This window comes from Lepidochelys kempii, chromosome 10 (assembly GCF_965140285.1).
Source record: "Lepidochelys kempii isolate rLepKem1 chromosome 10, rLepKem1.hap1, whole genome shotgun sequence".
NCBI lineage: Eukaryota > Metazoa > Chordata > Testudines > Cheloniidae > Lepidochelys > Lepidochelys kempii.
In genome coordinates this window covers 36,634,452-36,653,183 of record NC_136389.1, presented here as the reverse complement: position 1 = coordinate 36,653,183, position 18,732 = coordinate 36,634,452, and the positions used below count along the sequence as shown (strand labels likewise).

The window sequence follows — 18,732 nt, the reverse complement described above, 5'->3', positions numbered from 1 at the left end:
ACAGCTCCTTGCATCTCACCTGTTTGAAAGCCAGTCTTTCTGTGCCTTTGATTCATTCAGCTATCTCATTCTGTCCAGACACTGCATGGACTTTGTGCTGCAGATGGTGGGAACTGGTTGCCACCAGGTTACTCCCATTTCCAACTCGCTTGCTGGGACAAAGCTTTCTTTAACCCATAAGCCAGTTAAACGTGGAAATCTCAAAGGCATTGAAGCATGTCAGTCTAAGGATTTATGAAGTTCACATCATGCACACACACACCTCCCATCAAGCAAGCCAGCTCACCAGTAGTTTAGGAAGATAATGCAGGATTATCTATGTGTTGACACTCAGAATTGCTGCACACTTGTTGTGTACTTTGCACCTGGTGGGAGAGAGCAGCCAACAACAGTATGTCCTTATCCTTTCTTGGTAAACTCTTTGCAGTGAAAACATTGTCATCAATGCTACTTTCTGTATTTCCAGTGTGAGCTGGAAGTGGCTCTCTTGTTACATAGCTATAGCAAGACCAAAATGCTACTATGGGAATAGGACACATATGCTGTAGACCTACAGCAAACCAATCAAATGAGGTGCCACCTTGTAATGTGCTGCTAAGGGCATAGTTCCCTCCTCACTCTGAGGTACAGATGTGGGGACCCTCATGAAGGACCCCCTAAGTTTATATTCCACCAGCTTAGCTTAAAAACTTCCCCAAGGCACAAATTTCCTTTCCTTCTCCTTGGATGGTATTGCTGCCACCACCAAGTGACTTAAACAAACATTCAGGGAGGGGCCACTTGGAGCCCTATCCTCCCAAAAATATCCTCCCCAAACCTCTTCACCCCCTGTCCTGGGGAGGCTTGAGAATAATATACTAACCAATAGGTTAACAAAGTGAGCGCAGACCAAATCCCTGAAAATCAATCAGGTTTTTAAAAGAAGAATTTTATTTAAAAAAAAAGAGTAAAAGAATCACACCTGCAAAATCAGGATGGAAGGTAACTTTACCGGGTAAATAAAAAGATTTAAAACACAGAGGATTCCCCTCTGACTCTGCTTCCCAGTTAGAAAACAGGAATAAAATTTCCAAGTGAAAACGAGATAATCTAATGCTTTTCCTTGCGATTACTTATAATTTCTGTAATTTTAGATATATCATTTCAGGATCTTGTTAGGAACTGGTTTACCTGCTTGGTCTCTCTCTTTGTCCCGAGAGGGAACCAATGAACAGAGTACAAACAAAACCTTCCCCTCCCCCCACCCATTTGAAAGTATCATAGAATCATAGAATCATAGAATATCAGGGTTGGAAGGGACCCCAGAAGGTCATCTAGTCCAACCCCCTGCTCAAAGCAGGACCAATTCCCAGTTAAATCATCCCAGCCAGGGCTTTGTCAAGCCTGACCTTAAAAACCTCTAAGGAAGGAGATTCTACCACCTCCCTAGGTAACGCATTCCAGTGTTTCACCACCCTCTTAGTGAAAAAGTTTTTCCTAATATCCAATCTAAACCTCCCCCACTGCAACTTGAGACCATTACTCCTCGTTCTGTCATCTGCTACCATTGAGAACAGTCTAGAGCCATCCTCTTTGGAACCCCCTTTCAGGTAGTTGAAAGCAGCTATCAAATCCCCCCTCATTCTTCTCTTCTGCAGGCTAAACAATCCCAGCTCCCTCAGCCTCTCCTCATAACTCATGTGTTCCAGTCCCCTAATCATTTTTGTTGCCCTTCGCTGGACTCTCTCCAATTTATCCACATCCTTCTTGAAGTGTGGGGCCCAAAACTGGACACAGTACTCCAGATGAGGCCTCACCAATGTCGAATAGAGGGGAACGATCATGTCCCTCGATCTGCTCGCTATGCCCCTACTTATACATCCCAAAATGCCATTGGCCTTCTTGGCAACAAGGGCACACTGCTGACTCATATCCAGCTTCTCGTCCACTGTCACCCCTAGGTCCGTCTCTGCAGAACTGCTGCCTAGCCATTCGGTCCCTAGTCTGTAGCTGTGCATTGAGTTCTTCCGTCCTAAGTGCAGGACCCTGCACTTATCTTTATTGAACCTCATCAGATTCCTTTTGGCCCAATCTTCCAATTGGTCTAGGTCCTTCTGTATCCTATCCCTCCCCTCCAGCGTATCTACCACTCCTCCCAGTTTAGTATCATCCGCAAATTTGCTGAGAGTGCAATCCACACCATCCTCCAGATCATTTATGAAGATATTGAATAAAACCGGCCCCAGGACCGACCCCTGGGGCACTCCACTTGATACCGGCTGCCAACTAGACATGGAGCCATTGATCACTACCCGTTGAGCCCGACAATTTAGCCAGCTTTCTACCCACCTTATGGTGCATTCATCCAGCCCATACTTCCTTAACTTGCTGACAAGAATACTATGGGAGACCGTGTCAAAAGCTTTGCTAAAGTCAAGAAACAATACATCCACTGCTTTCCCTTCATCCACAGAACCAGTAATCTCATCATAAAAGGCGATTAGATTAGTCAGGCATGACCTTCCCTTGGTGAATCCATGCTGGCTGTTCCTGATCACTTTCCTCTCATGCAAGTGCTTCAGGATTGATTCTTTGAGGACCTGCTCCATGATTTTTCCAGGGACTGAGGTGAGGCTGACTGGCCTGTAGTTCCCAGGATCTTCCTTCTTCCCTTTTTTAAAGATTGGCACTACATTAGCCTTTTTCCAGTCATCCGGGACTTCCCCGGTTCGCCACGAGTTTTCAAAGATAATGGCCAGTGGCTCTGCAATCACAGCCGCCAATTCCTTCAGCACTCTCGGATGCAACTCGTCCGGCCCCATGGACTTGTGCACGTCCAGCTTTTCTAAATAGTCCCTAACCGCCTCTATCTCCACAGAGGGCTGGCCATCTCTTCCGCATTTTGTGATGCCCAGCGCAGCAGTCTGGGAGCTGACCTTGTTAGTGAAAACAGAGGCAAAAAAAGCATTGAGTACATTAGCTTTTTCCACATCCTCTGTCACTAGGTTGCCTCCCTCATTCAGTAAGGGGCCCACACATTCCTTGGCTTTCTTCTTGTTGCCAACATACCTGAAGAAACCCTTCTTGTTACTCTTGACATCTCTGGCTAGCTGCAGCTCCAGGTGCGATTTGGCCCTCCTGATAACATTCCTACATGCCCGAGCAATATTTTTATACTCTTCCCTGGTCATATGTCCAACCTTCCACTTCTTGTAAGCTTCTTTTTTATGTTTAAGATCCGCTAGGATTTCACCATTAAGCCAAGTTGGTCGCCTGCCATATTTACTATTCTTTCGACTCATCGGGATGGTTTGTCCCTGTAACCTCAACAGGGATTCCTTGAAATACAGCCAGCTCTCCTGGACTCCTTTCCCCTTCAAGTTAGTCCCCCAGGGGATCCTGGCCATCCGTTCCCTGAGGGAGTCGAAGTCTGCTTTCCTGAAGTCCAGGGTCCGTATCCTGCTGCTTACCTTTGTTCCCTGCGTCAGGATCCTGAACTCAACCAACTCATGGTCACTGCCTCCCAGATTCCCATCCACTTTTGCTTCCCCCACTAATTCTACCCGGTTTGTGAGCAGCAAGTCAAGAAAAGCACCCCCCCTAGTTGGCTCCTCTAGCACTTGCGCCAGGAAATTGTCCCCTACGCTTTCCAAAAACTTCCTGGATTGTCTATGCACCGCTGTATTGCTCTCCCAGCAGATATCAGGAAAATTAAAGTCACCCATGAGAATCAGGGCATGCGATCTAGTAGCTTCCGTGAGCTGCCGGAAGAAAGCCTCATCCACCTCATCCCCCTGGTCCGGTGGTCTATAGCAGACTCCCACCACTACATCACTCTTGTTGCACACACTTCTAAACTTAATCCAGAGACACTCAGGTTTTTCTGCAGTTTCGTACCGGAGCTCTGAGCAGTCATACTGCTCCCTTACATACAGTGCTACTCCCCCACCTTTTCTGCCCTGCCTGTCCTTCCTGAACAGTTTATAACCATCCATGACAGTACTCCAGTCATATGAGTTATCCCACCAAGTCTCTGTTATTCCAATCACGTCATAGTTCCTTGACATCACCAGGACCTCCAGTTCTCCCTGCTTGTTTCCAAGGCTTTGTGCATTTGTATATAAGCACTTGAGATAACCTGTTGATCGCCCCTCATTGCCAGTATGAGGCAGGAGCCCTCCCCTCACAGACATTCCTGCCTGTGCTTCCTCCCGGTATCCCGCTTTCCCACTTACCTCAGGGCTTTGGTCTCCTTCCCCCGGTGAACCTAGTTTAAAGCCCTCCTCACTAGGTTAGCCAGCCTGCTGGCAAAGATGCTCTTCCCTCTCTTCGTAAGATGGAGCCCGTCTCTACCCAGCACTCCTCCTTCATGGAACACCATCCCATGGTCAAAGAAACCAAAGCCTTCTCTCCGACACCATCTGCGTAGCCATTCGTTGACTTCCACGATTCGACGCTCCCTACCTAGGCCTTTTCCTTCCACGGGGAGGATGGACGAGAACACCACTTGCGCCTCCAACTCCTTTATTCTTCTTCCTAGAGCCACATAGTCCGCAGTGATCCGCTCAAGGTCATTCTTGGCAGTATCATTGGTGCCCACGTGGAGAAGCAGGAAGGGGTAGTGATCCGAGGGCTTGATGAGTCTCGGCAGTCTCTCCGTCACATCACGAATCTTAGCCCCTGGCAAGCAGCAGACTTCTCGGTTTTCCCGGTCAGGGCGGCAGATAGATGACTCAGTCCCCCGGAGGAGAGAGTCCCCGACCACCACCACCCGCCTTCTCCTCTTGGGGGTGGTGGTCGTGGAACCCCCAACCTCAGGACAGCGCATCTCATGCCTTCCAACCAGCAGAGTCTCCTTCTGCTTTCTCGCCCCAGACATATCATCTGGTCCACTCTCCGCAACGATACCTGTGGAGAGAACATGAAAGCGGTTAGTTACCTGTGTCTGTGTTACTGGAACCCGGACATTCCGCTTACCTCTTCTGGAGGTCACATGTTGCCAAGCTTCTTCACTAGCCTCTTGGCTCCTCTGTGCAACCTGCTCTATATCTGTAGAGCTTTGTGCCCCTAGAAGCCTATCCTGAGTTTCGTCCAGGAAATCCTCAGTTTCCCGTATGCAACGCAGGGTTGTTATCTGTTGCTCCAGTATCTTCTTTCCCCATTGGTTCTTCTGGTCGGGTGCCAACTAGGTTAATTGAACTGATTAACCCCTTACAGGTACGTGACAGAAGGGATTTTATGTTACTGCATACATAAAGGATGTTGCCCTTCCCTTTATATTTATGACAGAGGCCATCAGCTAAACATGCTGTACAGCTCTTCCAGCATTAGATACAAATCTTACTCCCAGCAAAACCAGGAGAGGAGTTTGTGGCTCTCTGAGGAGCCTAGGGTCAGCAACTGCTTCTGTCTCAAGGCGAAGAGAGAGGATGAATAATGAAAACCAAAAGACATTGCTGAAAAACACATCCACAGCCCTGCTGACTACACAATAGAGCAATTTCCCCTCTTCAAAGCCTATACCTAAGGGAAGAATGGAATGTGGGGCTATGACATTGACACTGTCTAGACTAGGAAATAGGTTGTATTGAAAAACATGATAGTTCAAGCATGTTAGCTAGCACGTTTTTAAACACAGCCTATTTTCCCAGTTTAGACGTGCCCATTCAGAAGAGGGGCAAGGAAACAAGGAAGAGGCACTGGGCATGTAAGAAAGTCCCGGTTCAAAGCACTTGAGCATCCAACCAGAGACCTCAAACAGATACCCCCAAACCAGAGAACTCAGCTGGCCTTGAGCTGCTCTTGTCAACCCCAATAGAAGGGGCCTTAGCAAAGTGAAGTTCACTTGCCTGCAGACACGATGGCATGAACAGAAAATCCCTGGGAATTTGGTCCTACCATAGTTAATCCTAAGGGATTTATCATGTGAGGAAATCCAGGGTATTTTAATTCTGACCTCAGATCCTGGGAGGGCAATAGAGTGAGTGTGAATTCACCCCTGGGCTTCTACTACATACAAAGACTCTACCCCACTCTTTTCCTAGAAGCCAGAGAGGTATTCAGTGCTTCTCTTTGTTTCAATCTTTAAAAAAAAACAAAAACAAACAAACCAGTGAATTCAGTGTGGGCAAGAAGTGCCAGACTAACTGGCCTAGAGGCCAAGTTGTTTACAGCACTGACAAAGGGCTTGAAAATCCTCAAAGGATGCCTTACAAATACAGCACAAGCTACTGCAATGCAAACTTCCTACCCATTGCCCTACCACTGAGACTCACCTTAATCTGGGTGATCGCCTCTAGGACTGAGGGGTGTTGGGTTTCCACGCCTCGTTCAGTTTTTGGCCTCTCTGTTGAGGATACCACCAAGAGAGACTGTCTTGTGATGGGGGTATCTGCTAACAGGAAACTACCAAGCTACACAGCGATTCACTCCTGAGCTACCTGCAAGGATCTGCCACCGCTGGGGAAGGCGTGGGAAATACAGCCCTTGGATCTCTCGGACAATACCCTGCAATATCCTCGGTTTCCTCAGCCAAAGCCACTGTGTTTAGTAGCCATCCTGATGAGAGCCATCTGCACTTCACGCCAACACCAAACTCAAAAAAATGACAATTTCCCTCAATAAACAACACAAAGACAAGAGAAGCAGGAGGAGGGCTCACCATGCTCCTCAAAGCACAGCACCCGACAAGATCCAATTCTCCTCCTCCTCGGGACTGTAGGCACGGATGAGCCTCAAAGGCCTTTTCCTTTCAAATAAAGTGAGAGCAGGGAAAAGCACCTGTGAGCAAAAGTGGAGCCCACTGGGCAGGAAATGAAAGCCAGCCCCTTGCCCATCACCTGGTAAATCAATACAGCATGCACCATGGCTTAGAACCCTGTTGATGCAATTGTGACAACGAGTCAGCAAACAGGGCAGCCCCTGACCATCACAAAGCAGATACCCCAATGGAGTATCCCACATGCAGCCAGGGAGCTGGTGGGGAGCAGGACTTCCAGCTCAGTCAGAGCCAGGTTCTTTTTGTGCTCTGCAGGAGGTCAGACTAGAGGATGACAATAGCCCCTTCTGGCCTTGGAATCTATTAATTGGTGTGGCTGGAATGCATTAAATGCTTGGGATGACCATGACTACTGTTGTATACAGTGGCTGTTTTAGCCCCAATGCTTAGTACCAGGATTATGCAACATAGGACCCTGGGTTCCCTCTATGCCTACTGTACCTCCCCAACCCCTTCTCCACTGGATAGCTCATTCTTAAGCAACACTGGTAGAGCCTAAACCTGAGTCACAACACCAGGATCTCAGATGCTTCCCAGAAATAGAAATGGGAGCAACTGCATCATGTGGCAGAGGCGTTTCAGGATGATTTTTAATACAAAAAGAGTGAAAGTCAGCAATTAAACATTAAAAACTGGATAGAAGTAGCAGCACTGAAAACTCAATCAAGTTTTGATGAGACTTTACTAAGAAGTCCCAGGTGTGCCATCACAGAAAAATCAAAACCATCTCCTATCATCTGATGTTTTAGTGTTTCTTGAAACAGATGGAGCAGAGCACAGATGAGATGAGAAATCACTCCACCTACCCCTGAAATGCAGCCACTGCTGAGGTAGGACACAGGAGCTGTTAACTTCACACAGCAACACAACACAACAATTTGGAATAGAACATGAAGACAATACCATGTAGTTTGTAGGTAGATGGAATATAATTGCTGAACCTTGATTGGAATTTGAGCCTAACACCAGCCATAGCTATTTTTGCAAAATAGTTAAAGACATCACAATCTATCACCAGTTGTCAGGACATTCACTTCTAATTTGAAAGATGGCACTGTCAGCTGTGAGTGCCCCCTAGCACCACACTGGGACACTGGTTCTGGGCTGATGCAGAACCTACCTAATAAATCACCACCACCTTTTCCTGCAGCTGGATTTCCTCTGAAGTTCCCCATTCAAGCAGTCCCCCAGGCAGCATGTCCCTACTATACCACTTAGATCCATTGAAATCACAACCCACAGCAATATGCTTTTTGGATATTAAGCAGTTCAGAAAGGAAATAATGAGAAAAAATACCTGGCAAAATCCCAATACACTCCTGGATGGACAATGCTAATCAGCTATGTTGGCTTGCCACACAGGGGGGAGGGATAGCTCAGTGGTTGGAACATTGGCCTGCTAAACCCAGGGTTGTGAGTTCACTCCTTGAAGGGGCCGTTTAGAGATCTGGGGCAAAAATTGGGGATTGGTCCTGCTTTGAGCAGGGGGTTGGACTAGATGACTTCCTGAGGTCTCTTCCAACCCTGATAGTCTATGATTCAAGCTTTAAGGGCCTGATCCTGCTTCCTTTGAAATCAAAGGGAAAAATCCCATTGACTTCAATGGGCAGGATCAAACCCTAAAACATAATGCAGGAGTGAGAGGAGAGAATGGAACTGACAGTTAGTGGCACTGGCACCCATCATGTCTCACCAGATAAGAGTTCTTCCATTCTGTCTAGTGTTATGGAGCATTTCTTGACCTTGCCACAGACCGGGTGAGGGAAGAAGAATGTGCCCTTCCCATTAGAACAATTGGGCGGGGCAGGAGGACAAGATTTTCACACGTAGGTGTCCCGTGTCTGATATTGCTAGCTCTTCTATAGCACTTCTCAGCAGGAGATCTCAATGCGCTTTACAATCTTTAATGTATTTATCCTCACAACCCCTCTATGAGACAGGGCAGCGCAATTATCCCCACTGTACAGACGGGGAATGAAGGCAAAGAAAGGCTAAGTGACTTGCCCAAGGTCAAAGCTGTGGCAGAGCCTAGGACTGATCCCAGATCTCACAATCTGGACTAATGCCCTAAGCACTAAATCTGAATCTTTAAATCAGATGTAGGTTTCAATGAGAGTTTTGAAAATTAGCCTGCTCGTACAGGTACCTAAGTAGGATTCATTTTCATTCTTGCCAGTCTTCTTAAGAAAAAAGGTGTACAAAAAACCACTGCTCTAGAGGAAGCCCTACAGAACAAGGAGCAAAGGTGCTCATGGTACGAAAAGAACTTGCTTTTGTTTTCAAAACAAGCAATCTGAGCTAATTTTAAAGGGGGAAAAAAATTCAATTGAAAAAAACCTAACAGCAGGTTCCAGAGGGTGTAATAAAAAGAATGAATGCACCCAGGATGTGCCATGAGGCCTCAGACCATGGCCCATCTGGACTGTGTTCTGCCTCTGGCATTTGCCACCACCTGCTATGCTACAGAGCCAGAACCATCAATGAGAAGGCAGGAAGGAACAGATGGTCAAGGGCACTGGCGTCTATCATATCAGAAACCCAGGCCACCCTGTTGTGAGGCACTTCAATGTTTTCATAGTCAAGAGCTCCAGAGCGCTACCCGCTTATCATAAGCCAGGAAGAGCAAGACCCAAGGGCAGAGGAAGCTCTATCCCAGAGACTCTTAAAGGAGTTTGCTTAATATTCCATGCCCACGTCTGGCCCAGTATCACAGTCCTACTGCACTTATTACTCACACTGCTAATGCAGAAGGCACTATACTTTGTTTTGGGTAAACGGATCTGAAAAACAAAAGGTGCCTCCAATACAGGAAAAGCCTCTGATATTTCCATATCAGTCTCTTCATAATCACCTCTCCTTCACTCACACTCTGATATGTGCACAAAGCCAGAGGTGAGAAAGCTTGTTTGGCTTAAAGAACAAAGAAGTCGGCAGAGTAAAGAGATTCCATTTCTTACCCCACAGCAGAACGGTCTCCCTCTAAACATGTCTTTACAGTTACTGCTAAGATACCGTGCGCTGTTTATGCTGGTGCCTACAGTAGCTGGTTTCAGCCGGTTCCTACCTCTAAAACAGCACAACCCAGAGACTTGGTTTTATTGCTTGTGGTTCACAGCACTGGGATCTTAACAGGCATCCATAAAAATTCACTGCAGGCTTCCACTTTTATCGCCGTATGAAAAAGCAACAACCCATAGTTAAAGTCAGAATTGTTATCCCACAAGATGAAAGAGAAATCACATTTTACTGCCCATCCAAACACAGGGACACATGTAAGGCAGCAGTGATGTGCACACACAACTGGGAGGGAAAAAATCCTCTGCTGGGATCTCTGAGGAATGCTTCCAAGCCGGGGTGACTGTGGATGGCCCCAAGAAAATGAGGTTATAAAAGCAGTTCCCAAGAAAACATGCTTATCTGTGGAAGAACAGAAACAAGATCAGGTCTGTCACCAGACAGAGCAGCTCTTCCTCTTGGCTAGAGGGGAAGAAAAGTTACCAAGCCCCCTGCTGCAACAAGATTCTGAAAACCACCAGGGATGAAACAACAAAAGTCACACAATTATCACAGGTACTGAGCACCGCTCTGCTCTCTCTAGCTCACTGTTTCTCGGCGCACGGCAACCCCTTTCCAGTCCTCACATTCATTCCCATGCCCACATCAGCTCCAGCTTCAGCAGTGTTGAGTTTCACTGCAGGGTCACCTGAGCCCCTCATTACAACCCTGAGGCCAGTAATGAGGCAGGGAGACAGCCGTGTTAATGTCCATATCGGGTGTCTCTCAGAAAGAAAAGCAGCAAACCCATTAAACTTTAAACAGAAAACTTCCACTAACTGCCTCACGACCTGGCTGGTGCTGTTCCTGTGTCTTCTTTTAATCACTCTCAGAGGACTCCCTCCTAGGCAAAGTGCTACACTCTGCCCTCTGACCCCCATGATGCGGATGGGTGCAGACCAGCTGCCACCCATGCCAAGTCAGAAGCAAAGCTAATGCATGTGGTTTGGGTTTGGTTTACTTGTGGGGGGAGGCGGAAATAGGTTGCTTTCTCTCTGTTGGCCTTAGTCTTCAAATGACAACAGCAGACCCCAGCTTTCCACCCCACCTCCAACCCCACTTTGAAATGAAGTTAATTTATTGCTTATGGAAGTGAGTAAATAACATTGAAACTGAAATAGCAGAGACAGGTCACGTGCAAGCTCCATGCACGCAACCAGCCAATGCAGCTTCATCTTCACCTGGGGATCCCAGTTCCCAGCTCCACATAGCTCTGCTAATGCACCACACAGCTGCATGCCCAACACTATGACAGTCCCGGACATGCACCTAGACCTGTCAAGATACCTCTAGCCTGGCCTGCAGCACTGCCTCCTTTTCCAGGGATCTGGCCTCCTATACAGCTCTGCCAGTGTTCTTCACTCCTAACCCCATCCTCCTGCTCTTCCAGTCTCCTCCCACCCACTCCCAGCTGCATCCTCTGCTATTTCAGTGCTAGGACCATGCACAGGTCTGCTAACCCACCCACAGGTGTTTCTATCTTCCTGGTACCTCTTCATCCTGTCCGTTCTGACCTGCTGCCCCTGCCGTTATTTCCAAGCCTTTTTAAGCAGATACTATCACAAGGCCAAACTGCATGTTGAGGATTAAAGACTGGGATGAGAACACAAGCCTGTTTTTATTTGAGACCTAAAAAAGAAAATCAGGATTTGAATGGCAGCTTCTGGAGGTGACAAGACAGCACGTTACCACACTGCATTACCCAGCCTAAGCAGGAGCGGTCTTGGATGAGAGCTTTTCTTTTAATGGTGGGGATTTAAAAACCTGACAAACAAGACAAATCGGTTTTGTGGCGTGATTTTGCCAAACTCCAGACAATGCTAGTGCCATTTGTTTGACCAGGCTTGGGAGCGAAACTATTTAACATGTTTTGAATAAAAATAACCATCCAGCATGTCACTGTTTTTGAGAATGTGTACATGTGCGCAGGGTGTAACCTTCAAGATAAACTACAAGAATGGGGGGGGGGCAGCCCCCCCCCCCCAACAGGTACTCACAAACTGCCTCCTGAGCTTGGTTTTGACACGATCAGCCTTTGTCTCCGACTGGTGGAGAGAGTAGCTGAGGGAGCTCAGATGGTTATCCATAGACAGGCTTTTCCTCATGTAGAAAGAGCGTGTCCGGAAGTGGCTGAATGGGGCCTCATCCATGGCAGTGCAGAGCTGGGGCCGGGCAGCGGTATCCCTGGGAGGCTCCACACAATCGTCTTCCAGCTGCCAGGCCTCTCCTGTAGGAAGGGAGACAGAAATCCAGCATTAGAAGGGGGCAGGAAGCTGTAAGGCGTGGAGCTCAGTTCCCTTCACAGCTAATTCTCTCCCTTCCTCACGAAAGTGCTGTAAAAGACTGCAAGATTTGAGGGCAAGGGCAGAGCGCAGATGGGGCACTCATTGGGTTGGGATGGAACCTCAGGACCACGGCTGATCCAGTGGGACGCTTTAAGAGTAAGACAAAGTTAGTAATCATTCTAAATACACCCAACCTTATGGACTTCGGGTGAAATCCAGCCCAGTACGGAAGAGCCCAGTACAGAGGAACTCTCTGCTTATGTCCCGCTCAGGGTAAGGGGTGCATGGGCCTTGCCTTGGCGCGCCGCACAGGGTGAATCTCCCCCTATGTCATTTGTTGCTGCACATCAGGTGACCAGCTCCCCATAAATCAGAAGTGTTCCGTGTATGGTGCTTTGGAGGAAGCCACTCGCTTTCAGCCACCAAGGCACCAGACCAAAAAAAAAAAAAAAAAAGCCACTGCCAAATCAGAGATATTAAAAACAGGCCATTCTACCCACCCCAGAGGCGGTGAAGGACTGTTCCCTGCAGCATGTTTACTAGGGCTTTGTGCACTGTATTCCCTAACAAAAGGAGCGGAGGTATGGTCTTGTACTTAAAGCACTAGACTGGGACTTGAGAGACCTGGCTCTGACTGTGACACCTTGGGCAAGTCATTTAGCCTCTGTATGCCTCAGGTAATACCGTATTAGAGAGAGAAGGTGGGTGACGTAAAAGCTTCTAGTGGACCAACTTCTGTTGGTGAGAGAGAGAAGTTTTTGAGCCAAGATACTCCAACCATCACAGCAAAACACAAGGTGGAACAGATTGTTTAGCATAAGTAGTTAGCACATATTGTAAGGGACAACTGAAGGTCTGTTTGTTAACACTTCTGCAGTCCATAGCCCAAAAAGAGGGGGTTAGTGGGTTACAGATTGTTGTAATAAGCCAGAAATCCAGTGTCTCTTTCAGTCCATGATTTTTAGTGTCTAGCACAGTAATGAATTTAACTATTTAAAATTAAACAATGTGGTCCACCTTGCATTTTGCTGTGATGCTGGGAGCACATTTCCCAGACCTGAATAAGAGCTTGGTATGGCTGGAAAGCTCGTAAAAGATGGGACATGGTAAAAAAAGAGAGAGCCTCTCATAGAGAAAAACAAATTTGAAAAACAAAAAAGAGTAGATACTTTTTAATAGGCTTGTCTAGTTCAGTGCAACAAAAAAGGAAGTAACGAAACATGCTGTTAAATGCCTTTATAATATCACTGTTCTGTTACGCTGTAAGCAGTTTGGCTATCACATGTATTTTCTTGCCAAATTTGTCTTTTTACATTTGGCAAACAGTGATTTTTCTCTGCTTCCCATCCCCCCTGTTTTTCCCAACCCAAGCCATAATCATTTACTTCTTAATAATAATTAAAAAATAAAACTTGCTCAATTCCAATAAAAATGAAGTTGTCAATTATTAGGCATTAAATATAAACAGGAGTTTTGCAGAATTCTTCTCCATCAGAAATTCTCTCCTCCTGTTAGTCATCCCTATTGCAAAGATCGTTCGTATTCCCCCTTTTGGAGAGTCCAAAGCCTTAGACCAACAGTGCTCTTGAGCTTATAAAGGTCAGACATAAGGGCAAATTGCTTACAATTCTACCAGAAGATGAGACCCTGAGGTGAAAACAAGCCACAAAACAGCAACAAAGTGGACTGTTGTTTACACAGGTATTTCTCCCCTTGGCCTTTGCTGCATGCCTATGTAAGGGACAGCAGGCAGCTGCATGTCTCAGAGCAGCCTTGGGATGGAGTTTTATATGAAGCTAGCAGCATGAGAGAGAGGATATGCTGTCTAAAATCCATTGCTGCCCAAACTGTGTCCAGCTATCCTGGCGTCTATTGTAACAACCAAGCCTGTTCCCTAAGCCCCTAGTTTTGTTTAAAGCAGAAAGAGAGCGCTCACTGTGCAGAGTCCTCCCACTGAATTAGAGCACACAACCAGAAACTCAACTCGAAGAAGGGATGTTTGTGGGGGGAGGGGAGGTTAAAATATTAACAATGAAACAAGCTGAAAAGCAATACATTCCATTTTTACCCCCATTTTAAATTTAATAAGCTACTGCTGCTCCTCTCCAAATGTCAACTCATACAACACAGGAACTTCTGTTTGAAAGCTGTGATTATTCAAAGCATAAACACATCAATCCAAGCCCAGATTCAGACTGCCACTGTATGATAATATTGTTCTGGGAGAGAAGCAGGAAATGGCATGACAAAACACCAAGCTGAGGATGCAAAAAAGAAAAGCCTCCTTTTTTAAGGCAGACCCCAACAATTTCAACTTACCACCCGAGCCATGCACAGAAAGGAGAGCTAGCCTGGGTCTCCTTGCATGGCTACCTGTCCTTTTCAAACACATATGGGGAGGCCAGGCGAGCAGTATGACAAGTGGCATACTGCTGTCAGGCACACTCCGCACTCCTCTCCACACCTCCGCTAATGAATCACTCATCACCTGCAGCTCCCTTTTAGCCAAGTTCTGTGCCCCTAAAGTAAGCTTGCAGCACACCCTGCTATTCAATTCCTTTGCCCTCAATGCAGCTTTACCCTGACTGCTGGTGCCTGCTGCTTCAGAATACTTCAATTTAAAGTGATTGAATCTGGTTACCTACAACCTTTGTTAATTTCGGGGAATCTAACTGCTGTAAAGAGGAAACGGGATGATTGCAAAAAAATGGGGCACCAAGATCCTCTGAAATTTGTCTATTTTGGAGAAACTCCTCTGTTCTCATGTTCCAAAGAGCAGGGAAATGGGATTAAATGACATGGATTTACCGAGCCTGATTTTGGGTTAATTTACACCAGTTTTAGATAGTTTTTTCTCCACTTGGCCTTTGCTGCATGCCCTGTGTAAGGGACAGCAGGCATCCTAGAGCAGCCTTGAGATGGATTTGCAACTTCCCTCCCTGTTCCCCTCATTCTCCTGGGGGAAGTGATCTGTGTTACCATTTTATGGAGTAAAGATTATTTCCCACCTAGCCAAGGTTCCACCACTCAGAGGCACATACACCAGGCATACAGCCCTCCTCTCATCTTACCCTTCAGCCAAGATGTGGACACACAGGGATTGGGTGGGGAAGGTCTTACTCTGCTGTCCCCATTGAGCTCAATCATGTGGAGGGCAGGAGGGGCTGATGGCCCCAAGTATGATCCCATCTGAGATTGTAGGTCAGAGGTGGGCAAACTATGGCCCATGGGCCACATCCAGCCTGTGGGACCGTCCTGCCCAGCCCTTGAGTCCCGGCTGGGGAGGCTAGTTCCCGGCCCTTCCGCTGCTGTTCCCCCTCCCCTGCAGCCTCAGCTCGCTGCGCCGCCCGCGCTCTGGCCCGTCGCTCCTGCCGGGCAGCACGGCGGCGTGGCTGGCTCTGGCTGCTCTGAGCGGTATGGTAAGGGGGCAGGGTGCGGGGGGGCATTGGATAGGCATGGGAGTCCCAGGGGGCCTGTCAGGGGGTGGGGGTGTGGATAGGGGTCAGGGCAGTCGGGGGCAGGGAGGGTCGAATAGAGGGTGGGGTCCCGGGCGGCGGGTCCCGGGAAGGAGCAGTCAAGGGACAAGGAGCAGGGCGGTTGGATGACTCGGCGGTTCTGAGGGGGGCAGTCAGGGAGCAGGAAGTAGGAGGGGGCGGATAGGGGGCGGGGGCCAGGCTGTTTGGGGAGGCATGGCCTTCCATACAGTTTCGCAACCCCGATGAGGCCCTCAGGCCAAAAATTTTGCCCACCCCTGCTCTGGGTACACACTAGAGCAGCTAGCCCCTCCCACCGCTCACCCCACCGCAGCTGCACTTTTATTTATAGTTTGTACAGTTACTGTGCTGGAAACAATACCTCCAGCTCCAGTGTAGACAGACCCTGAGGCACCAAAGTACATGGACAGGTTCTCAATAGAGCTCAACACAATGTGAGCCCAGCGTGGAATGGGGGGAGGCAGGGAAAGAGCTAACAAATGGCTACAGCCCCCTCCCAATGTAAGGCAGGGGGAACTGTAGAGCTTGGAAGCATAAATCCCTCTTGATGTGGGACAGAGGGACTTGGCAGAGGGGTTAGACATACAACATGGAAACAGATGTTTCTGGTGCAGGACAGAGCTGACAGGGTTTAGGGACAGTCCCCTCCCATGGCAGAACCAAGGAAAGACAAGACCAAAATCAATTTCCCTCCAAAGACACAGAGACAAGAAGTAAGGACAACGAAGCCATGGTAGGCCCAAGAGAAAGGAGACTCATTCCCCAGAGACAAGCAGGCTACTGGGAGTGTGAAATCTCGCAGAGTGCTACAGAATGTGATGCCAGGAGTATAATCTTTTGGACTAAGCTGGAGTTACCACGACCCCCTGTTCTAACAGCAACTGTTTGCCCATGTCTGCATCCTGCTATATTCCAGTCCTCATGGCCATGAGGAATTTCCCAGCTAGCCCAATAGCCGAGGAGAGCACAGCTCTATCAAGGGTTCCACGGATAGACAGTGCCTGTCACAGCTCTCTCTCGCTCCCCTAGATAATGTCTCATTGGATGAAACTTTACAAATTAATGGAAAGGAAATTGAACAAAACTGGATCCCTACAAAGCCCAATGCTGGCTCGGCAGGAAAGTCAGCTGCCACCCAGGCCACATTTAAACAGGAAGTTGCTTTTCACCAACAAGAAGGCTCACTTGCCATTTCTCTGCATTGAGACAATTCTGCAGATCTGTCTGGCCTGCAGTCTTGGGTTAACTTGTTCACTTTTTGGTGGAATAAGGTGCCCTACTCCATTTTCCCTCCTTGAGGCCCTCTGCAGGGCACCAACTGTCTCCAGCCAAGACTGTCCAAGACCTCCCATGGAGCCAGACATCACTCCCACAGAGCTCTCGGCATGTCCTGGGCACGTCCCCTCCTTCAGCCCAGACACTCGCTCCAAAAGCTGGAATCACTGGCAGTTTGAGAGTGAAGGGCTGAGGAATACACTGGCTGGCCAAAGAAGGATGGAGCATCCTCTTGGATTAGGAAGTGATACTGTCCTGCCATCTCTCTGGGAGATTCTTCCCAGCCAATGAGAACTAGGGGCTTCCTGACAAGCCAGCCCACCAGACTGATTTTTTGCATGCTGTGAGACGCTTCTGGTGCCTGCTTCAGCAAGCCAGTTATCTGGGGCAAGTCTTTTCTAGGCAACTTCAAACTGATCGGCTGATAACACAAGCAAGACAAAATGGTCTAAATCATTAAAGCTGGTGGTGTTAGGCGGAGAGTCAGAGCTCTTGAGCTCTGTTCCCATTTCTGGAGATGATGCAGTGCGATCTTGGACAGACCACTTAAAGCTCTCAATGTGTCATTTTCCCCATCTATAAAAAGATAAAACTAGCCTACCTACAGGAGTGCTTTACTGTGAGGTTCAGTTCAGTGCATTAAAGTTTGCAGAGCGCTCTGATATCAGTGGATAAAAGGAGCTCTAAAGGCTAATTTATTAACTGTTAACCTTGCCAAATAGCAATTCAGGCTGGAGTTGGCTCCAGATTAGTGTACCAAGAATCCAGTCACCACAAAGGGAAGTTTCTCTTTTTTTTTCCCCCCCCATCCATCACTATTGTACCTTTCTGGGCTCAATGGGTACCTAATTAGCCATTTCCCACTGGGTGCCACAAAGGCAAAAAAGCAATCTGACCAGAATACTACAGCTCTCAATACATTGACTAAAGGGATTTGCTATAGAATATCTCTGTTCTATTGGAACTGAGCACCTTCCAACAGCTCATACAGTGACCTGACTAACCTTTGTCCTGTACGGTACGTCCTCTCTTATGCCTTCCTCAGGGTAGCAATACCATGTGCAGTGGAGTGTTTGTTTTGGTAGGGTTTGGTTTTGGGCTGTTTTTTTAATGTCCCTGCTGCTCTGTGTTTATGTCAGTGAAGGCAGGTGGAAGAAGTGCACCTGGCAGTTTGAGAAGAAGGTGGTGAGGTTTGTGATGGTCGTTCATGCCTGAGTTTGTTCCACGGCCTCAGATTGGCTTTCCAAGAAAGCTCCAGCAGCTCTATTTTGTGTAGAAAGTTCCACTGGACCTGAGGTGAAGCTGTCAGCCACGGTCCTCACACTGGAGTTTTAGAGGATGTTTTACATAGATGGTCTTTGAAGATAAAATCTCTCTTGTGCACAAATGACTCCTGCTAGATGCTTCACTGCCCAACAAAGACTGTTTATCCAACTAAACCACAAGAAGTCTGTGCATGTGAACGATTGCCAGTTGGTGACTGATGAAGTCCTGAGGTCTAGCAGAGCATAGCCAAATACTCTCAATTCCAGTCTGTTTTTAGCTACTTTATTTTCCACCTAGGGGCACTGACCTCATGAGGATCATTCCCCATCATCAACCCTTAGCTGAAGAGAGGGCAGCCTATGCCCTCTCCCAGGTCTTTGTCCAGGCACCACCATCCCAGAGAGAACGTACAGATTTGAGGGCCTCAGAGGAAGACGCGGGTGCTCATGACAGAAGTCAGTATGGGAGGACAGTCTAAACATGGACATTGATATCATGAGCCATTGAGCCCCAGTTCCTGTATACTCAGGAGAACCAGTCCAAGGGAATGGTGCCATTTATGAGCTTCTTTTTGCACACAACAATCTAGGGAATTAGCAAT

The 18,732-nt window shown here is 47.7% G+C and overlaps 1 protein-coding gene across 6 annotated transcripts in view; it reads right to left on the bottom strand.

Annotated features, from left to right (window-relative positions):
* LOC140918455 (ankyrin repeat and fibronectin type-III domain-containing protein 1) overlaps positions 1-18,732 on the bottom strand; it is a 574,998-nt gene that overhangs the window by 371,766 nt on the left and 184,500 nt on the right. For all 6 annotated transcript variants that reach the window (XM_073362896.1, XM_073362893.1, XM_073362895.2 and 3 more), the window contains one exon: positions 11,809-12,038. In XM_073362896.1, the coding sequence (XP_073218997.1) occupies positions 11,809-12,038 (230 nt within the window). The remainder of the gene's footprint in view (positions 1-11,808; positions 12,039-18,732) is intronic.